Below are 18911 nucleotides of genomic sequence, written 5' to 3'. Positions count from 1 at the left end.
TTTCTTTTGAAATTGGTGAATAATCAAAAACAGCTACATATTATGATTAAGTTTAAAATTTCTCAACTATAAAGGGCATTGAAAAGGTTAAAGTTGGCTGAATTGTATTTTGCAATGTCAGCAAATTTGTTAGGGCCTATTAAAATGTTACTCCTAGGGGTATGTTAAAATGTTAGAGGGCCTATTTCTTGACCATTATTGATGACCATCATGTTCAATACTGGGCAGACTATATTTCTTTCTACACAATCCAAGTTCTGAATTTGCAACTGCCCCTAGACAGCCTTAATTTTGTAAACTGAATTTTGAATGTAGTTACTGAGGGAACGTTTCTTAAACAGTCTGAACACCGATTTAAATATATTTTTTATAAATCTTACAATATTGAATAAATTGCTGGTTATTGTAATTTTTAGGCAACTTTCTTTGTTCTCTTTTTCTAGCACTAGATATTCTAATTCCTTGAGTGATCCAGCCTTTTGCTTTTACACTATTATTAATTTTGTTTAATACTTTTTACTGGAAAGCTCTGTTGGAAAATTAACATGTGATTGCTTAAAAATTATCAACATTTTTTTACTATGGTATTGTTACTTGTATATACACTACTGCATATACAGTACCTACAGTAAATAGGCATTTAAATAAAAAAATACCCCCGCCGCAGCAAACCTGCCGTCTAAGCGAATTTCCATTTGGCCGAATTGATTTTCAATTGATCTATTTAAATAACATTAGGTTTAACGAGTACCTAGGTTTGCTGCTACAAGGAAACTAATAAAGTAGTGTGTTTTTAGTAAAATATTGATAGCTTACTATAAAATAAATAAATTTGCCAAGTTTGATCAAAATATATCCATAAACAAGCAAACTACAACATTTTACAATATTCTCTATAAGAATAACATGGGAATTTTAAATTTACAATTTTTTTAGTTTTATCCGTAACCAATAACCGTACAAAAACACTTTGATATACTGAATTGTTTGTTTTTTTAAGCTCTTTAAGAAGGTTTAGAGAAAAATTGGGAAATTTTGTGTTTTGAGGGTAAAAAGTGAGAAAAACCAATTTTTCCCCCATAAAACCCCCCATAAAACCCTGTTCCCATGGTCCGATCATGCTGGATCGCGAACTCATTCAAGTTTATCCCGCCTTACACCTTCAAACCAAATTTCATCAAAATCGGATAAAAATTACTCAAGTTATCGTGTTCACGGACACATATATATATAAATCTATATATATATATACCTATATATATATATATATATACATATATAAAAATTTGAACGAATGGTGTTTTTGGAGTCTGGGGACATTAAAATGAAAAAGTAAATCGGTCCCGGGCCTAAGTCTTGCCATGAGACCTACGGTAATAGCTACTTCCCTATAGGGAAATTCGCTAAAACGATAAAATACAAGGCGAGTGGAGGATAAAATAGAGAACTCTTCTAGTGTAGGTTAATACATACTTGGCGATGACTTTTTTGTCTGTCTCATTCCATCCAAGAGCCTTGTACTGGGCAATCACTCGATGAACCTTCTTCTGTGCAGGAACAACCACCCGGTTTGGATCGAAGTTTTGCCTAAAAAAATCACTAAGTTTAGACCTAAAAATATTCTCAGAAAGTGAATGAATCTAAAACATCGATTAATTATTTTGATTGGAAATTAATAGATTTAACAACAAAAACAATTCATGGAATATGTGAAACTGAAGCTTTGTCTATGGACTAACATGAAACAACCACAAAAAGTGTGGTCCTCTTTTGTAAGTGTCGCATCTTTCCAGACTATTTAAAAATTGCTAAAGTTGTAGGCCTACCGTAACTAAATCAAAAGATGCTACAATCATTAGGGATACAGACCAATATCTGGGTAGACTTCCATATCTGTTGGCATGAACAACCGAATGAAAATATCGATTATTTGATTGTTTCATTGGAGATTATATTGTTTGGTTAGTTAGGTTACGTTAACAATCGATATTTTCATTCGGTTGTTTGTGCCAACAGATACGGAAGTCTACCCCAATATATTTACATCGGATATGTTACAAACCAATATCTTTGCATTGGATATGTTACAGACCAATATCTTTGCTATCGCCAATATCTAAATTTTATGAGAAAATTGTTTCTAATCAATTAATTTTCTTCTTACAAAAAGCAAATTCAATCCAAGAAGATATCCAACACGGGTTTAGGAAAGATAATTCTACCATTACAGCAGTTGTGAGTTTTTTAACAGGAGAAACACTCTTAATTGGTTTAGGCTAAACTCATTATCAAATAGGCAACAATTTTTTGAAATAAATCACACTACGGTACTGAAGACAATACTGTATTATAAATTAAGATACAGTTCAAATATGGCCACAATAAAATCAGGTGTTCCTCAGGGAAACCCTAGGATTGCTTTTCATTTGCAACATAAAAAACTTTTAAAATGTACAAATTTTTCTCCATGTAAACAGGTTTTTATCTTTATGCAGATTAAGTTACTCTAATTTAAAAGTATCTGGTAAACTGTGGAAGATATGTAGAGTTGTCATCCACAATAGAAATAGCTTGTATCGAGGATTTTTTTAAAAATAATCACAAGTTAACATGAATGAAAGTAAAACTTAATGTGTCACGGTAGCCTACTTTCCTGTTAAAGGGAACATTCTTTGTTATTGTTGAGTTTTTCCGATACATCAATACTTTATTATTTGATCCGAAATATATCAATATTAAAGAATTGATACATATTACCTGTCAACTACAATAAATAGGTACCAAATATTGTTCTGTATCAACAAACAATTAAAAAAGACCTACAGTAGAACCTCTTTAATCCAAAACTCTGTAATCAGAACGTCCACTAATCCGAACGCCTCATTGTACACATCTATACACAGTACAGTAGTTCTTTGTACTGTATTTATTGATACGAGAGGTCGTCCAGTGGTCGAAACTCGACCAAAAATAATAAATGTACAGACTTCTCTATTTTCTCCCCACACTGTAAATAACACATGTGATTGGAATTTCTTCCATTTGTTTTGATTTTCTGTTTACATTTTGTTGTTATTTCGTCACCATCATGGCAACCCATATGGTCCATGTTAATTATTTGAAGTTTTCAAATTAATTTTTTGTGCTTATTTGTTAGCCTATTTTAATTTTTAGAGGCATTCTGCACATCTACAGGAAAATATCTTTCCAACAGTATGCGTAGATTTTCCCTGCGATGCACACGACCTGAGAAAAAAGGTTTTAAAGAAACATGCTTGCCTATTAATATATAGACGAGAGTTCGTCCAGTGGTCGAAACTCGACCAAAAATATCTAATGTACTGTACTCACTTATCTATTTTCACCCCACACTGTAAATAAAACATGTGATTGGAGTTTCTTCCATTTGTTTTGATTTTCTGTTTAGATTTCGTTGTTATTTCGTCACCATGGCAACGCATAAGACCCATGTTAATTTTTTCAAATTTTTAAACTCATTTTTCGTGCTTATCTTTGAGCCTATTTAAATTTATAAAGGGATTCTGCACACCTAGAGGAAAATAGCTTTCTAACGGTATGCGTAGATTTTACCTACGATGCACACGAGCTGAGAAAAAAGGTTTTAAAGAAACATGCTTGCCTATTAATATATAGACGAGAGGTCGTCCAGTGGTCGAAACTCGACCAAAAATATCTAATGTACTGTACTCACTTATCTATTTTCACCCCACACTGTAAATAAAACATGTGATTGGAGTTTCTTCCATTTGTTTTGATTTTCTGTTTAGATTTCGTTGTTATTTCGTAACCAGCATAGCAACGCATAAGATCCATGTTAATTTTTTCAAATTTTTAAACTCATTTTTGTGCTTATCATTGAGCCTATTTAAATTTATAAAGGGATTCTGCACACCTACAGGAAAATAGCTTTCCAACGGTATGCGTAGATTTTCCCTACGATGCACACGAGCTGAGAAAAAAGGTTTTAAAGAAACATGCTTGCCTATTAATATATAGATAGATATGCACCGTAGTTATTTCAATTGTAATGTACAGTGTAGGCCTAAAGTTTTTTCCATATGTTTACTACTGTATTAAATAAACACTGTATTTTACTTTATAAAGAACTAGCTGGCCCGACAGACGTCGTCCTGTCCTATTGTGGTTTTATGTCGCATGCTCGTTCATTTTCAAGATGAGCTCGTTTGCATGGCTCAATCACGTCCTGGTTGAAGTCCGTTCGCTACGCTCACTCACCTTTAGGTTGGAGCTCGTTCGCTGCGCTCACTTGCCTTCAGGTTAGCTCGTTCGCTACGCTAACTCGCCTCCAGGTTGAAGTTCGTTCGCTACGCTCACTCACCTTTTGGTTGCAAATTAGCTGTTCTCATAAATAAAAAATAAATACAGTGCTGCACCCTGTTGGTAGACCTATTAACTTTTTAATGCTATTGAACATCACAGAATCAAATTGTTTAGTTGCACCAGCTGTTAAGATTCTTTAATTCCATTTAAATATGAGTAATCATAAGGTTAACATGATAAACTCTAGAGCCACTGGGGCGGAGCCCTATTGACGGATCTGCACCAAACTTCACACAAACCATCCTTGAATAATGGTTAATAATGCCTGAAAGTTTCATTACAATCTGTCGAGCGGTTTTGGAGTCCATAAAGGACAAACATACAAATATACAAACATACAAATATACAAATATACAAACATACATTGGATTTTATATATATAGATTTTTCACTTTTCCCTAGCTATTGTTATGTAAAAACAACAGTAGCCTAACAATTTAACCTCTGGGTTAAAGTCACTTTGTAGTTCCCCTCTCTCGCTCTGTAGTTCCCTCGCTCACACTAATTCCGCTTGCTCACACCCAGTAAAAGCTGTTTATCAAAAAATAATTTTTTTTTACCTGTTTTCAATTTCAACGCAAGAACCAATGATCATTACACAGGTTTATTAGTTTATTTATGAATTAAATAAAAATGTAACTTTTATTCTAAAATTTAACTTCTGTTTTGGTCTATTTGGTAAAAAAATGAGGTTTTTTTGGGATCAGCAGCTATTACTTTCAATTAAATAACTTTTTAAAATTTTTAATTGTTAGCTAGGCCTACAGTTATAAACTTTTACTTAAAACTATAAATTTTACTATTTTTCTTTTTTTCTTTATTTTTAAGGGGGGGGGGGGGAAACGTGAGCGAGGGGAAAAATGTATGACATCCTGAAAGAAAATTGTTTAATTTTAACAAAAAATGTTAGAATGTCAGCCATCTTTGTTTTCTTATTAAGGGATATATTTCTTTTGATTTAATAAATAGGTAAACGATTGTAAAAAAAATATTTTTTTGTTTTTTTTCCGATCCCCAAATTTGTCTTGAATTTGAGAACGACCCATTTCAGCTGACAACAACTACGATAAATATTGAAATATTGTTCAGTATCAACAAACAATAATGAAATGAAACTGTTCTAAAAAAATAACCAAACTTGCTGTAACATTTATAAATTCTGTGTTTAACTTGCATTTTCTTTTATCAAACCCAAATGGAATTTTTTAATGATACAGCAAGTTTGGTTGGTTGTGTTAGGTTAGCTTAGAACAGTTGCATTTCTTAATTCATATAATTTAGACTATTTCAGCCTAAACGAGATCAATTACTTAGTTGTTGTCAATTTGTATATAATGGATCGGAAAACAAAAATATCTATCGATAAGTACCTATATTGAAAAAATAATCAATAATAATGAATGTTCCCTTTAGCAGGAAAGTACCATTTCATTTAACTTATACATCTAACTTAACCCTCCGAGTGTTATTTGTCGCTGCAGTGACACATAACACACTTTGTGTAGTGTTTTGTGTCGCTGCAGCGACTCACAAACACTGTTTACGGCAAAGGCTCTATGACTGACAAAATCGGATTGAACTGGATCGAGTTAGGTATCGTTTTATTTGACAGATTCAGAGCTTTCTCCGGAGGTCTGCCTCTAAGCGCTATTCATTTTAGTTCCGAAAATATTGTAGCAGACAGCTGACGTGCGTATTTGTAAACAGCTTGGTTAGACTCGGACCAATGACTGATGTGTTTTATTACGTTTATCATTGTTTTAGTGTTAAAAATCAAAAGTAGTGATATACGTGGTGCATTATAAGAAGATTTAAGTGATTTTGAAGGGCTGGTTGATGATCCTGAAGAAGTAGGTAGTGATATTGATGTAAATTATCAGCCAGATTCCTAGCTATGGTTAGGCTATGCATTCTTAGCTAAACGCTATGTACTGAAATCTGTTTTTTGGCCATAACTTATTTATTTGCAAATCTACTTCCTTATATTATATTATATATTCGTATGTAATCCTCATAAAATTTAGGTGGCTATTTTCAAATATTTATAGGCCTATAATTTAAACAATTTCATTGAGCGCAAACTTATTTTTTTTTTTTAATTTTCCAAAATTTTTATTTTTACAGAAAAATTTTTTTAAACAAATATTCCTTATGTTCTAGGCCTATGTATAATATTGAAGCCCATGATTTTCCAAACAAAATAGTACCTATATAGAACCAATTAACATTGTTTTCAAGCTTCTCAGATCCGTTTTAATAAAACCTTGCAAATGAGCAAAAAATAGGCAGACATTAAGGCCAAAACAAGGGACACTCGGAGGGTTAAGTAATTGCTTAACTCTTCTTTACTCCACCAATTGCTTGGTTACACCAAGTGATTGCACAAATTATTGAAGACAGTGGGCCTAAGTTAACTATTCAATATATTTTTATCTTGCCTGTAATATCGCATTAATGATCGATGACCAATAATAGCACCAGAAGGAAGGACGAGTTGATAATCTTCAGCTTCAATAACAGACGTTTCGACTTCCTCATCATCATTCTCTGCATTTACAAATTCTTCAGGATAACTAGATCTGTAGTCGTAGTAATCGGAATACTCAAGCAAAGTTTCTCCTTCGTGCAACATTTTACAGTGCCCTTTGTCCATCATGTGTTGCTGTGCTGATTCAGCTGAGTGAAATGCTTTCCCAGAATCATTGCACCATATACACAAGTACCCTTGGGTAATCTTTTCACCCAAATAGCACAATAAACCTTTTAAATCTGTTACAAATTCAATATCCGGGATAAAAAAAGAATGTGCGACTGACATATGTTTCATGTTCTTCATTAAGGCAGCACTATGATGGTTGCAAAAGAGACAATTGTTGTGTAGAATCGGATTGTCATCACTGAATTCTTCATCCCATTCATCTGAATCAACTTCTTCAATGTCAGAGTCATCATCATCCGAGGTTATGGTACCAGATTTAGAAGTGTTAAGCTTAGTAACACTATTGGAAGCGGATGATCTGATGCTGCTATTTCCAGGTGAAGATATTTGGTCTAAAGAGTTGGTTCCTTCTGGCAGACTATCTACTAGGGTTATATGCTTCTTTGACTTCAAGTGATTTTCAAATGACTTAGACGAATTGAATGTCTTACGACAAACCTTGCAATGAATTGAACTGTCCTTTCCAAGAGCTTCATCGTGTTCTCGCTGAGAAATAACACGTCTTTGAAATTCTTCAGCAGACACAGGAGGAAGATCAGCAACTTTTCTTTTGAGGTTATAACGATGCCAATCAGTTTTATAATGTTGGCGTTGTACATCTGCGTCAGTAAATGCAACACGACAGTTGATACAAGTAAATTTAGCACTCATAGTTGTCTTGAAACTACTAATCACGACTGATTGAATATAAAGTTATGTTTATGTTAGACACAGCACGTCACATCACAAGATATATGAATAACAAGAATCGTTAATTGAAGATTGAAGAGGTTAAGTTTGGTTGTTAGGGGTTCGTTTCCTACATCCGTTTCCGTTTCAATCGCGGATTACTCCTCTCCAATGCGCATGCGCAAACAAACTGTTCCATGGGACTATGGGAGCTGTGACAAGTGACACGCGTTCGATGACGATGGAAGGAACGGATACTGCAACCGGTTAACCTCACTTTGTTCTCCCAGTCAAACAAAGCCAACGCCAACTCACTCAACTAGGGGTCCACCTAACCTATAGATCCTATCGACTAGGATACCGTAATGTGGAATTTAGGTTATTCTTTTCCTTAGTTGTAAAATTTCTATACATTTTTATTTCTACTTTTAACCTAACAAACCCATATTAGTACATTGATGATGACACAGGTAAGGTAATATTGAAAATCCAATCCAATTCCACTCGCGGCCATTTGGATACATAAGAAGATAACTTAGATGCAGTAAAATGGTAAACATATACGTATATGTATATACTGAAATTAACATTGACAGCTAGACTGAAACCGTCCGTTAGATCAGGCCAACTTCATCTCTGTGTTACAAATTTACAAATAAAGGAACCTAACCATAGATTAAACATACTATGTTTAATCTATGACCTAACTTAACACATTCACTACCAGGTCAGACTATAGAGTCCTCACACAGAGGAGTGTGACGGCTGGTAGGCAACGTGTTAACTTCTCACATTCCTTTTATTATTCCAAACGCTTTATACCATTATAGTCAATGTCACTACATTTTGTTAAACAAGAGTTTAATTTAACTTTATGCAGGCCTGACCCGAACATACAGTGTCGAGCGATCAAGATCAAGTACTTAGTTTCAGAACAAACTATAAAATAAGTATCAATAATTTGTAAATATTTAACTGGCGTAACTTAACTTACATAATATTAGTGTAGATATTTTGAGGTAGGTCTAGGCTAGTTTGGTTTTGGTATACGCCTAATAATCTATTAATATTCAAGTTTAATTTACAAATTATGTCTCTAGCTTTAAAGTATATATGTTACTTTCAAGTTTTTATTGAGCCCTAGATCCATAATTCTTTATTGTGATATCGCAGATATAGTACTTTAATGGTGATATAGATATAGCTGAGAAGTGAGGGGGAGGACTTGCACATGAGATCCTAAAATAATAAACCAACATATGAGCAAGAACCAGAAAGTATACTAAAGTAAAAACAAAGCGCAGACTAGTTGGTAAAAGTAAAGGAACAACCGTGCTATATTCAATTCATTGTACTGTGTGACTGTTTTACCCGTATACACGTTGTAGCAGATAAATCTGATATCTGATATATGTCACAGTTCCACGGAACGGGTTACTCGCGCATGCGCAGTATGAGAGGAGTAATCCGCGATTGAAACGGATGTCTTTTCCTTGCCGAAAAGGTGGTCTGGGTCTTTTTACCCATGAGACCTCAATGTTCTCTGTGGTTAGTGGTTGTCCATTAGTAAACACAATCTTATTTTCCAGATAAGTCAATGGTGAATAGATTTTTGTTAGTAAGAAACATAGATGTGGTATATCGTGATGCATGTTGTTTTTGTTAATTAAAAGTAGGATTCTTGATTCTAAAGATTTGACGGATTTTATGAAATGGAAGGTTAAGGCGACTCTTCTCTGTTTGGGGCCGATCAAGCAATGCCCTAACCCGAAACAGGGTTGGCCACGGATGAAGCACCCAAAGGATTGAGAAAACATATATATGTACTTGTTGAGCTGTATTTTGTGTCCTACCGTTTTGTGATATAGGTTTGCATGATTTTATAATCTTTTCTTCATGACGTGATTGAGCCATGCGAACGAGCTCATCTTGAAAATGAACGAGCATTTGGATTTGAGATAAATCCACATTGGGACAGGACGACGTCTGTCGGTTCAGCTAGTCTATTATAACAAATTGATGTAACCGTTAGAATTATTTATCAAAGTAAAGTAGAGAAGATGAAACTAAAAATACACATTGTAGTAGTTCAGAATATATTTAGATTGTGGCCAATATATTTCCTTGTTTATAAAGGTAAATTAATAAAAATAAAATATAATTACTGGGGTAAATATATGTGGCCAACCAGGTATAAACAGTGAACTCTCGAGCAGCATGGTAGAGATCGAAAACAGCCCACTCGCTCAGATGAAAGCGAAAAAGAAAAAAACTACTTTTAATGCTATTTTTTGCTTCTGCTATACAGACTGTCAACTACCACTTCACTTCAACTACTAACTGCTGTCAAAAATCAACACACTACAAAAACAAAAGATAAGATAAGATAACTAAACTCAATCATTGTCACTGTCAGACTGAACATAACATGAGGTCTATTTTGGTAAGTAAAAGTAAAATGCAGGGGGATCAATGTTGTAACTTTGGGGGTTATATAAAATAATCGCCGAGGAATGGATATGGTGAACAAAGTTATATTCCTATTCAATTAATTTAGGTTGACTCATTGACCCAATGAACCCTCTTGATACAATTGAAGATAAGTTACTGAAAGTTTTTGTTCAATATATTTGTTTAAATATGATGGAGATGAAAAATTAAATGTTTGCAAGTTTTTTCAGCAGAAATTGGACTCTTGTTACTTGAAAATCAACTTTTTCCATCATACAGTAAGCCTAGTAAAACCATTGTAAAACAAAGCAAGTTGAGGTCTAACACAGGCGAGGGAGGCTGCACTTTACTTGACGTCCTACACTCATTCGAATGAAAATATCGATCGATATATCGATTAATCGATTGCTTCATTCGATATATCGTTTGGTTAGTTAGGTAAGGTTAACCTAACCTAACTAACCAAACGATATATCGAATGAAAATATTGAATCGAAAAACAATCGAATGAGTGTAGGACGTCAAGTAAAGTGCAGCCGCGAGGGACCAAATCCTGCAGGCTACAATAAGTTTTATTATAATTCTACCAGATATGAACATGATTTGCTGCAGCAGGCTGTGTGTCAGTTTGTGTTCATTACTGTGGATGATTTTTTTTGGATAAGTATATTTATATTGTTGTTTTCCTTTACGATCCATACTTCTGTTTTTATATCTTAAAACGCATCTTGTTAGGCAAAAATAGTATACAGTAACTTAGAACCTCTTTAATCCAAACTAATTGGGACCAGGGGTAGTTCGGATGATTGAATAGTTCGGATTACAATTGTTGTTACAAATTGTTGTTTTTACATAACAATAGCTAAAACGTGGCTAAAATGGCTCTTAAATTGTTACAAGAAAAGTGAAAAAAATTCTTCATTAAGTAAAATACAGTGTTTATTTAATATAGTTGTAAACATAGTGAATAAACAGTACTGTACATTACAACAGAAACAATTATGTTACGTTCGTTGTATATAAATAACTAACTGTACATACTGTGTATGGAGTACAGTTCAATGAGGCCTTAGAATGAGTGGACGTTCGGATTACGGGGGTTCAGATTATGAGGTTCTACGTACCTATAGGAAAAGGCATGGGGTATATCAAACGGAATTTTAAAATGTTACAGCAAGTTTGAGTTAAGTTAGGTTATTTTAGAACAGTTTCATTCCAATAATATTATATATTTTTTAATTATCCATGTTGATATTGAACAATAAGTTATTTATTTATTGTAGCTGTCAGCAGCTGATGTGATTTAATTCGGCTTATAATATCGGATCAAAAATTAAGATTTCGATATATCGAAAAAACTCATCGATAATAATGAATGTTCCCTTTAACAGGAAAGTACCAAAGATGTACATTATGTAGCCTAATTCTAAGCCAGTAAGTTAGTCCATTTATATATTGTTTGACAATGCTGTTTACTATAGTTTCTTTACATTTGTGACGAAAGTTAATAGGTACACTGTATTCTGTGTCTATGACCAATAAATAGGCCTAAGTTATTCTTGATTCTTTTATTATTAATCTAAAAATAATTGTTTGCAAATTATTAAGTTATAGGCTATTGTGTTCCAGCGATCTGTTCAAATAGCAATAATAGTAAAGAGTTTCTGCAGAGGATTATCAACGGGAACACTACCAGATATTGTCCATAAAATCAAACATGATAGTAAAAACATTCTTGTAATGGCGGGAGCTGGTCTTAGTACACCTAGTGGCATTCCTGATTTCAGGTAAGTCCTAAAAAAACCTTTTTTCACAAACACTATAAATTTTGTCCAAATATGTCGCGTTTGACAAATCTGTGTGATACTCATACATAGCCTACCTCCCAATCAAATCGGTTCGGTTAGAACTTCGTCCTTTTGTGTAGGTATCAATCAATCAATCCTTGAGAACAACTAACAGACACTTGGATGAATATTTTAAGCTGAATATTATGTAAGTTAGGTGTAGAAGGGAGTACAAAACCTGTGTAGCTTTGTTACATTATTAAAATCTGCTGTCTTAAAGCTTAAACTATTAAGCTTTGATCATTTGAGAGTTGGGCGCAGTTTTTACTCACTAAAACACTGATGTTGAAACTTTTACACATGTACACATTTTTAAGGTTTTAAGGTACTCTACACTGGAGGTCCAAAGGGGGGGGGGAATGGGAGAGATAGGCCTATCCCCCCCCCCCCGAAATATTATTTATTTTATTAGATAACACAAATACTACTAGCTTTGAGCATAGAGCTCAAATACGTATAAAAATACGTTTTAGGCTTTAAATTCCACATTTTTCCGGGGGGAGGGGGCCGCACCCCCTTTTTTCATTCTTTTGACATTCCATACACCCCAGTCCCCCCCGCCAAAATGAAATCCTGGGACCGCCACTGGTAATCTATGCATGCTCCCAAAGGTGTGTCAATATCAAGGTGCCCAATTGAGTGTTTAAAAAGGATTTAGTTTTCAGAAATGTTTAACCCTTCCGTAATAAATAGTTTTCATACAGCTATACTCTGCCAATTTTAACATTTTGTTCCAAACAGCTTGACCAGTATTAATTATTTAGTCTATGAAATAAATTTTAGACATACAATTTGATTGGTCTTAAGGTAGCCTACTGTTTTTTAGGACTACTTTAAAATGTAAAGCTAAAATTATTCTTACAGTAAAAGATTGTACAGGATTGTACATTAAATTAATCTACTGACACTAGGCGTAAAGTGTTTTAAATACCGAACGAGTTATTTTGTCAGAGGAACTTTTCTTTTAAAATCCCACTATAATTCTCAAATAGTTGTTCAACAACTGGCTTATGTAGGCCTAAGTACAACTATTTCGTGTTATAATTTATATGCCGATCTCTACAGTCATACTTAAAAGCTTCAATTTTCAGGTCACCTGATTCAGGGCTCTATAGTCAATTACAAAAATACAAACTACCGTACCCTGAGGCGATTTTCGATCTGCACTTCTACAATCAAAACCCAAAACCGTTTCTTGACCTGGCCAAAGCAATCTATCCAGGAGCCGGTAACATAAAGCCGAACATTGGTCATTATTTTGTTCGTCTACTTGAAGAAAAAGGAAAACTCTTGAGGATGTATACTCAGAATATAGATGGCTTAGAAAGATGTAATTATGATATTTTGTAAGTTTATTGATTATTTTTTTATCTTTAGCTATTGTAGAAAGATGATTGACAGAAAATATTTTGAAAATATGAATATGCTATTAGAAGAATATTAGCTTACAGAGGTAATTGCTTAGCTGGACAAAATCACTTGTACCCAACCAAATGTTAAAAGATAAAAATGTCCATACTAGTTAAATGTTTCCAATTTCGTTGTGCCAATTATATTAATTGTCTCGTACCCAACAGATATGAGAATAAGCTTTTCCGTGCAAATACTGGGTCGCTGTAGTTAAATTAATGTGCTAGATTCAATCAAGAATTTGCATTATTAATTTTGCAGAATCGTAATATTAACTCCATATTTTTACGCAATTTTCTACAAATTCCAGTGGCAGGTTTGAACAATGATAATCTAGTCGAAGCACATGGCAGTTTTTCCACGGCTTCTTGTATAAGGTGTTACGCCAAACAAGATTCAGAAATTGTTAGAAAAGCTATCATGGCAGGGGAAGAACCAAGGTGTGAGGAGTGCAAGGTATGTTTACATTTACAAATTTTCTATAATATTACAATTTTTTATAAGTTGTGCTATAATAAACAGGCAGGCCCGCAATTTGCATGTTATGCAATACTGAATAGGTTAGAGAAATAATTGCACCCATCTCAACCCAGGTTTTGGGAGAATTTTATCATTTCCTTGAGCCTCTGACAACCCTCTTGGCCTCTTGGGAGACCAGAGGTTTTAAATTTGTTGGGGGCGAAAGGAAGAGAAAGATTCCTACACAGTTTAGGTGTAGAAGGGCACAATTATCTCCTGGGCCCTTAGCCCATCGCATGCAAGCGTGGGTCTGATGATGAATTGAAGAAAATAAAAGTCTAATAATAAATACCCCTGCTGCAGAAAACCTGCCAACTAAGCGAATTTCCATTTGCCTGGATTGATTTTCAATTAACCTATTAAATTAACATTTATGTTAAATGAGTGCCTAGGTTAGCTGCTTCAGGGAAACTAATAAAGTTTGTTTCTTTATTAAAATATCAATAACTTAGTATGAAATAAATAAATCCGCCAAGTTTGATCAAAATACATCCATAAACAAGCCAACTACAACATTTAACAATATTCTCCAAAAGAACAACATGGGAATTTTAAGTTAACAATTTTTTGAATTTTCTCCGTAACCAATGACAGTACAAAAACACAATGATGGGTACTACATTATTTGTTTTTTTAAGCTCTTTAAAAAGGTCTGGAGAAAAATTGAAAAATTATCTGTTTTAAGGGTAAAAAATTAGAAAGCCCCATTTTTACCCCATAAAACCCCCCGTTAAACCCCGTTCCCATGGTCGGATTATGCTGGTTCGCAAACTCATTTAAGTTTATCCCACCTTACACCTTTAAACCAAATTTTATCAAAATCGGACAAATATTACTCAAGTTATCGTCTGGCCGGACAAACATATATAAAAATTTTAACACATGGTGTCTTAGGCCTCTGGGGACATCAAAATGTAAAAGTAAATCGGTCTCGGGCCTAGGTCTTACCATGAGACCTACGGCAATAGCTACTTCCCTTTAGAAAAACTCGCTAAAAAAGTAAAAAATTACAGTGGTAGCACTGTAAATTTACGGATCATAAGGTTTTGGCTTTTGATCCACATTGTGCAATGTGACATTAATTTGGTTACATCTGCTTACACCAATCAAAAAACAGAGTCTAGAGTCGATAGCAACTTACCAACTAGCATGTATCGACACATTTAGAAACAGTAAAAGAGTGAAAATTTAAAAACGTACGTTTTCATGTCCCTGGCCTTTTACTTCGTAGCTACTGGATTTGTAGTTTATTATTATGTGTTTTAATATTTTTTGGGATGTGGGCAACATGTTACACACATTTATTTGGTTTTAAATAGGTTCTAGGTATTTTTTTCGTATTTTTAAAGTCTCGAAATTTACGACCATGACGTGTCCCTAGGGTACATTTTCCAACTTTCACGATGTTTTTAGACTAATTATTCATGCCGAAATATATAAAGCCATATTTTTATGTCATCAATGGTTATTAAACTTACAAAAAAGGAGCATATTATAATTTTATTGTCATTGCAAACTGATTACCATGACGTAATAAGTCTGTCCCTCAATTTGGCGTCACGACCATTTGGGAAAAATTTTCAACTTTGGAGCACGACAGTGGCAAGCCTGGCGTTGATGGAGTCAGTTGGTTTTAGAGACTAGTTCGGGGTTTACGTCAGGATTGTAGTGCCGGTCGTTTCGAGTTGAAAGGAGGAATTACAAGATTAATACAGGAAAGGTTGTGTTTTTTGTAATTTTGGTGTGTCCATGACCGTATATAGTCATTCGATGAAGTAGACATGGTGTTAATTTTTGTTTATAAGATATTTCAATTGCTAGATTAACCTAGAAGTCCACTTTGTATCCTCGAACATGAGGTGCAGAGCTACCGCCAGAACAGAGCCAAATAACACGTAATTTCACGACCAAAGTTTCACGACCATCGCGGGTTTTTTCACGACCTATCCAGCCTTATGGATTATAGTGTGTTTGGTCGTGACAATAACTTTAATATAATTGTAATTTGAACAGTTTAGTTCAATTGAAACACATATTTTTATTATAACTAACAGTATAATTAAAGGATTGTTTAGAAAGATTTAGATTTTTGTAGAAAATTCACGACCGTACCGCTTGTCCCTGACCATCACGTTTATGATTTCTATCATAAAAATTTCAAAAATTAAAATATCGTCATATTTCAATGTTTTATACACAAAAGAAGCACGCCTCTATGCAAACATAACGATTTTTCGGGTCTCAGGTAAGTTTTTTCGGAGTTATACAAACTTAAAAAGATTTTATTGGCTTTTTTTCAATTTTTTTGAGTTTTTTTATTTTTTTCTAGAAAGACCAAATATACTAAAAGCTCAGTGACCTGTTTAATGTATAATGGTCATAAAAGTAAATTAGTTTATAGCAAAACATAGTTATAAAAATAATATTAACTATTTTTAATATTCAATTAAACGTCTGTTATGGTCGTGACAGGATTTTGTGTTTTTCCACTAAAGATGCTCTTTTAAAAAAAAACTACCAAAGATATTGCAATACCATGGACATTTTATGAAACTTCAAATGTTAATGAAATCAAAAAAATAATAAAAGTTTTGAAAAAAGGGGAAAAAAATTTGCAAAGTGTTTTTCCTAAAAACGTACGTTTTTAAATTTTCACTCAAAAAATGTTTTGTAGATATAAGACACGTAAAAGGCATATCCTTATTCATTTATAGAAATAATAAATAAATATTGGCACAAATTATGTAAAAGCAGTTAATAGAGGACTACAGTTGACAAGTGTGTTCTTTTCAGGGCCTAGTCAAACCTGATATAACATTTTTTGGAGAAATGCTCCCTCAGAGGTTTGGAGAATTATCACAAGTTGACACACTTCAAACTGACTTTCTCATTATCATTGGAACCTCCCTTGTGGTTTGTACATTTTTATAAGGTACTCTAAACTTGGATAGACTTATGTTTGAATTTTGAATTATTTGTCCAATGTCTGAATTTGTCTATCAGTAAATATACTAGGGTTTGCATATCTAGAAAAAATCCTACTTTTGAGCAATTCATCATTTACTTGGACACAGAGACAGAATGTTAAATCAAGGATTAGCTTCGATGTAGTCTTATCTAATGCTTAATGAGAAAGAAATTGTGTGAAATATGGCTTAAAGTTGTTTTTGGTTCATCACGTTTTGAAGTTAAACTTAAATTTTATGGTTTTAATTTTTTCTTTGGGTATGCATATCAGTGGAATCTGGTAGGATCGAAATGGTTGGCCTGGGAAATTCTTATTGTGATATGCTTTGGTCACAGATGGATCAAAAGTGGCTGAGAAGTCTCTGATTTTAATTTAGAGGCTAGGTCCAGTTGAAAATAATGAAAAAGATACTGATTTTCTCATGATCAAACTAGCAAACTTTTATTAAAAAAGTGTGGATGTACATTTTACAAAAAAGGTATTGTGTCTTGATTTTGCAGGTATATCCATTTGCGGGGTTGGCAGACATGGTGGATTACTCGGTTCCAAGGCTTCTTATCAACAGGGACGAGGTTGGATCGCTGGGAGCTCGTCCGCAAGATGGCGTAATGTTGGGAGATATTGTGCAGCAGATTGAGCTCCTAGCTGCAGAGCTCGGCTGGCTGGCTGAGCTTCAAAACCTGACTAAGCTCCATTAGCAAAAGCCAGGGGTCTTAACACTCCTTTTGGTTTTTTTTTATTTTTAGTTGTTTGATTTTTTAAATCAAATATGAGATGTTAAATCTCTGTTGCAACCCAAGGAGGGCTTCCTGAAATGCAAAATGTTATTCCATTGGTGTTGTGAGATTTATTTTAGGCATGACTTATCGGTGGCATTAGAACAGGTCTAGTGAAGTCAGGAGTTCAATTTTTGTCTCCTTCATCCAGTCTTATGTCCTAGGTCAACAATAATTCAATGAAATGATGATTATTAACTTCTATGTCCTTTTAATTCTATGTTCTACTTATTTTTAGTTGAAGAGGAATAGCGTTAGTTTCCAAAAGATGAGACATTATATTGTCACACAGTTTTCTTTTTTCAAACATTTTGATGAGTATGAATTTGGCGAAGGTGGACTTGTGACGTAATCTTCTGTTTTAATGCCTACTTACTGAACAAAGAGACCTGAGATTAAAAATTCAAAATCCTTATAATTTGAGCTACACACTAGATACAATTTATAAAAGTAACATTTCAAGAAGACCAGTATGCTATCATTTTTTTGCATAATATTTGTGTTAAATAAAAGCACTCTAAATTAGACATTGGTCTAATAAACGTAAGGCATTAATATGGGGTTTTATATACATGATGTACTTTAAATATCACCTAGCTTCAAATTTAACTTAACATTAGTGATAGATAATACCCTTCCCCTGATGTAGCAAAGCTGTGGACACCGCAAATTTTCAATTTGTCTGTATGGTTTTTAAATAAAATATTTTCATAAACATGTCATATTTATTCCCTATTAAATGGTATTGTGATTTAACAAAAAAGTAAAAAGTAAATCCACCGGTCTTGGGTCCAAGTCTTTCCATGCTTCCTACGGTAATAGCATCTTCCCTATAGTGAAATCCGCTAAATGATAAGCGCTAAATCAATTGATACGTTCATTTAGTCGGTAAGAGGATGACAGATTATTTATATATACATAGTAAAATACTAGATGTTTTAATATATTTTTTAGAGCGGTCTTTAAAATCTTGGGTTTGTTTTAGTCCAATATAATATGTTTGAACTAACAGCTGGATGGATATAGAGATTATAGGAAAGTAAGATTAGTAAATATAAGTAGACCACAGAGATAAGTAAGACGATTGTTGTATACAAATCGTGGCTCTGTCCACGAGTCTTAGAAGAAAACCCTATGCAAGTTATTTTACTGCTCGACTTTTTGAGGAAAGAGTAGGAAAATAACAATGT

At 33.7% G+C, this 18911-nt stretch overlaps 2 protein-coding genes across 3 annotated transcripts in view; one reads left to right on the top strand and one right to left on the bottom strand.

The window, feature by feature from the left end:
* Positions 1 to 7835, bottom strand: part of LOC128986517 (cytoplasmic 60S subunit biogenesis factor ZNF622) — a 29741-nt gene extending 21906 nt beyond the window's left edge. For both annotated transcript variants that reach the window (XR_008490134.1, XM_054406925.1), the window contains exons 1-2: positions 6801 to 7835; positions 1474 to 1587 (exon numbers count right to left, since the gene is read on the bottom strand). Coding sequence is in view for 1 of the 2 variants with exons in the window: in XM_054406925.1 (XP_054262900.1) it covers positions 1474 to 1587; positions 6801 to 7732 (1046 nt within the window). In the remaining variant the exon portion in view is untranslated. The remainder of the gene's footprint in view (positions 1 to 1473; positions 1588 to 6800) is intronic.
* Positions 7836 to 10080: 2245 nt separating this feature from the next.
* Positions 10081 to 18422, top strand: LOC128986505 (NAD-dependent protein deacetylase sirtuin-3, mitochondrial-like). The gene is made up of 6 exons (XM_054406908.1): positions 10081 to 10193; positions 11831 to 11988; positions 13140 to 13378; positions 13769 to 13914; positions 16771 to 16890; positions 17446 to 18422. Exons 1-6 carry the CDS (start codon positions 10179 to 10181, stop codon positions 17641 to 17643), a joined length of 876 nt encoding a protein of 291 aa, XP_054262883.1. The 5' UTR covers positions 10081 to 10178; the 3' UTR covers positions 17644 to 18422.
* Positions 18423 to 18911: the final 489 nt, after the last annotated feature.

The sequence above is a fragment of the Macrosteles quadrilineatus genome, unplaced genomic scaffold, assembly GCF_028750875.1.
Source record: "Macrosteles quadrilineatus isolate MER2022 unplaced genomic scaffold, UCM_ALF_1.0 Scaffold_2__2_contigs__length_208266976, whole genome shotgun sequence".
Taxonomy (NCBI): domain Eukaryota; kingdom Metazoa; phylum Arthropoda; class Insecta; order Hemiptera; family Cicadellidae; genus Macrosteles; species Macrosteles quadrilineatus.
This window is presented reverse-complemented; position numbering and strand designations above follow the sequence as displayed.

Coding starts and splice junctions, on each gene's coding strand:
- LOC128986505 (XM_054406908.1), top strand. Junction 13,379..13,768: donor TATAGATGGCTTAGAAAGAT/GTAATTATGATA, acceptor TACAAATTCCAG/TGGCAGGTTTGAACAATGAT. Junction 13,915..16,770: donor CAAGGTGTGAGGAGTGCAAG/GTATGTTTACAT, acceptor TGTTCTTTTCAG/GGCCTAGTCAAACCTGATAT.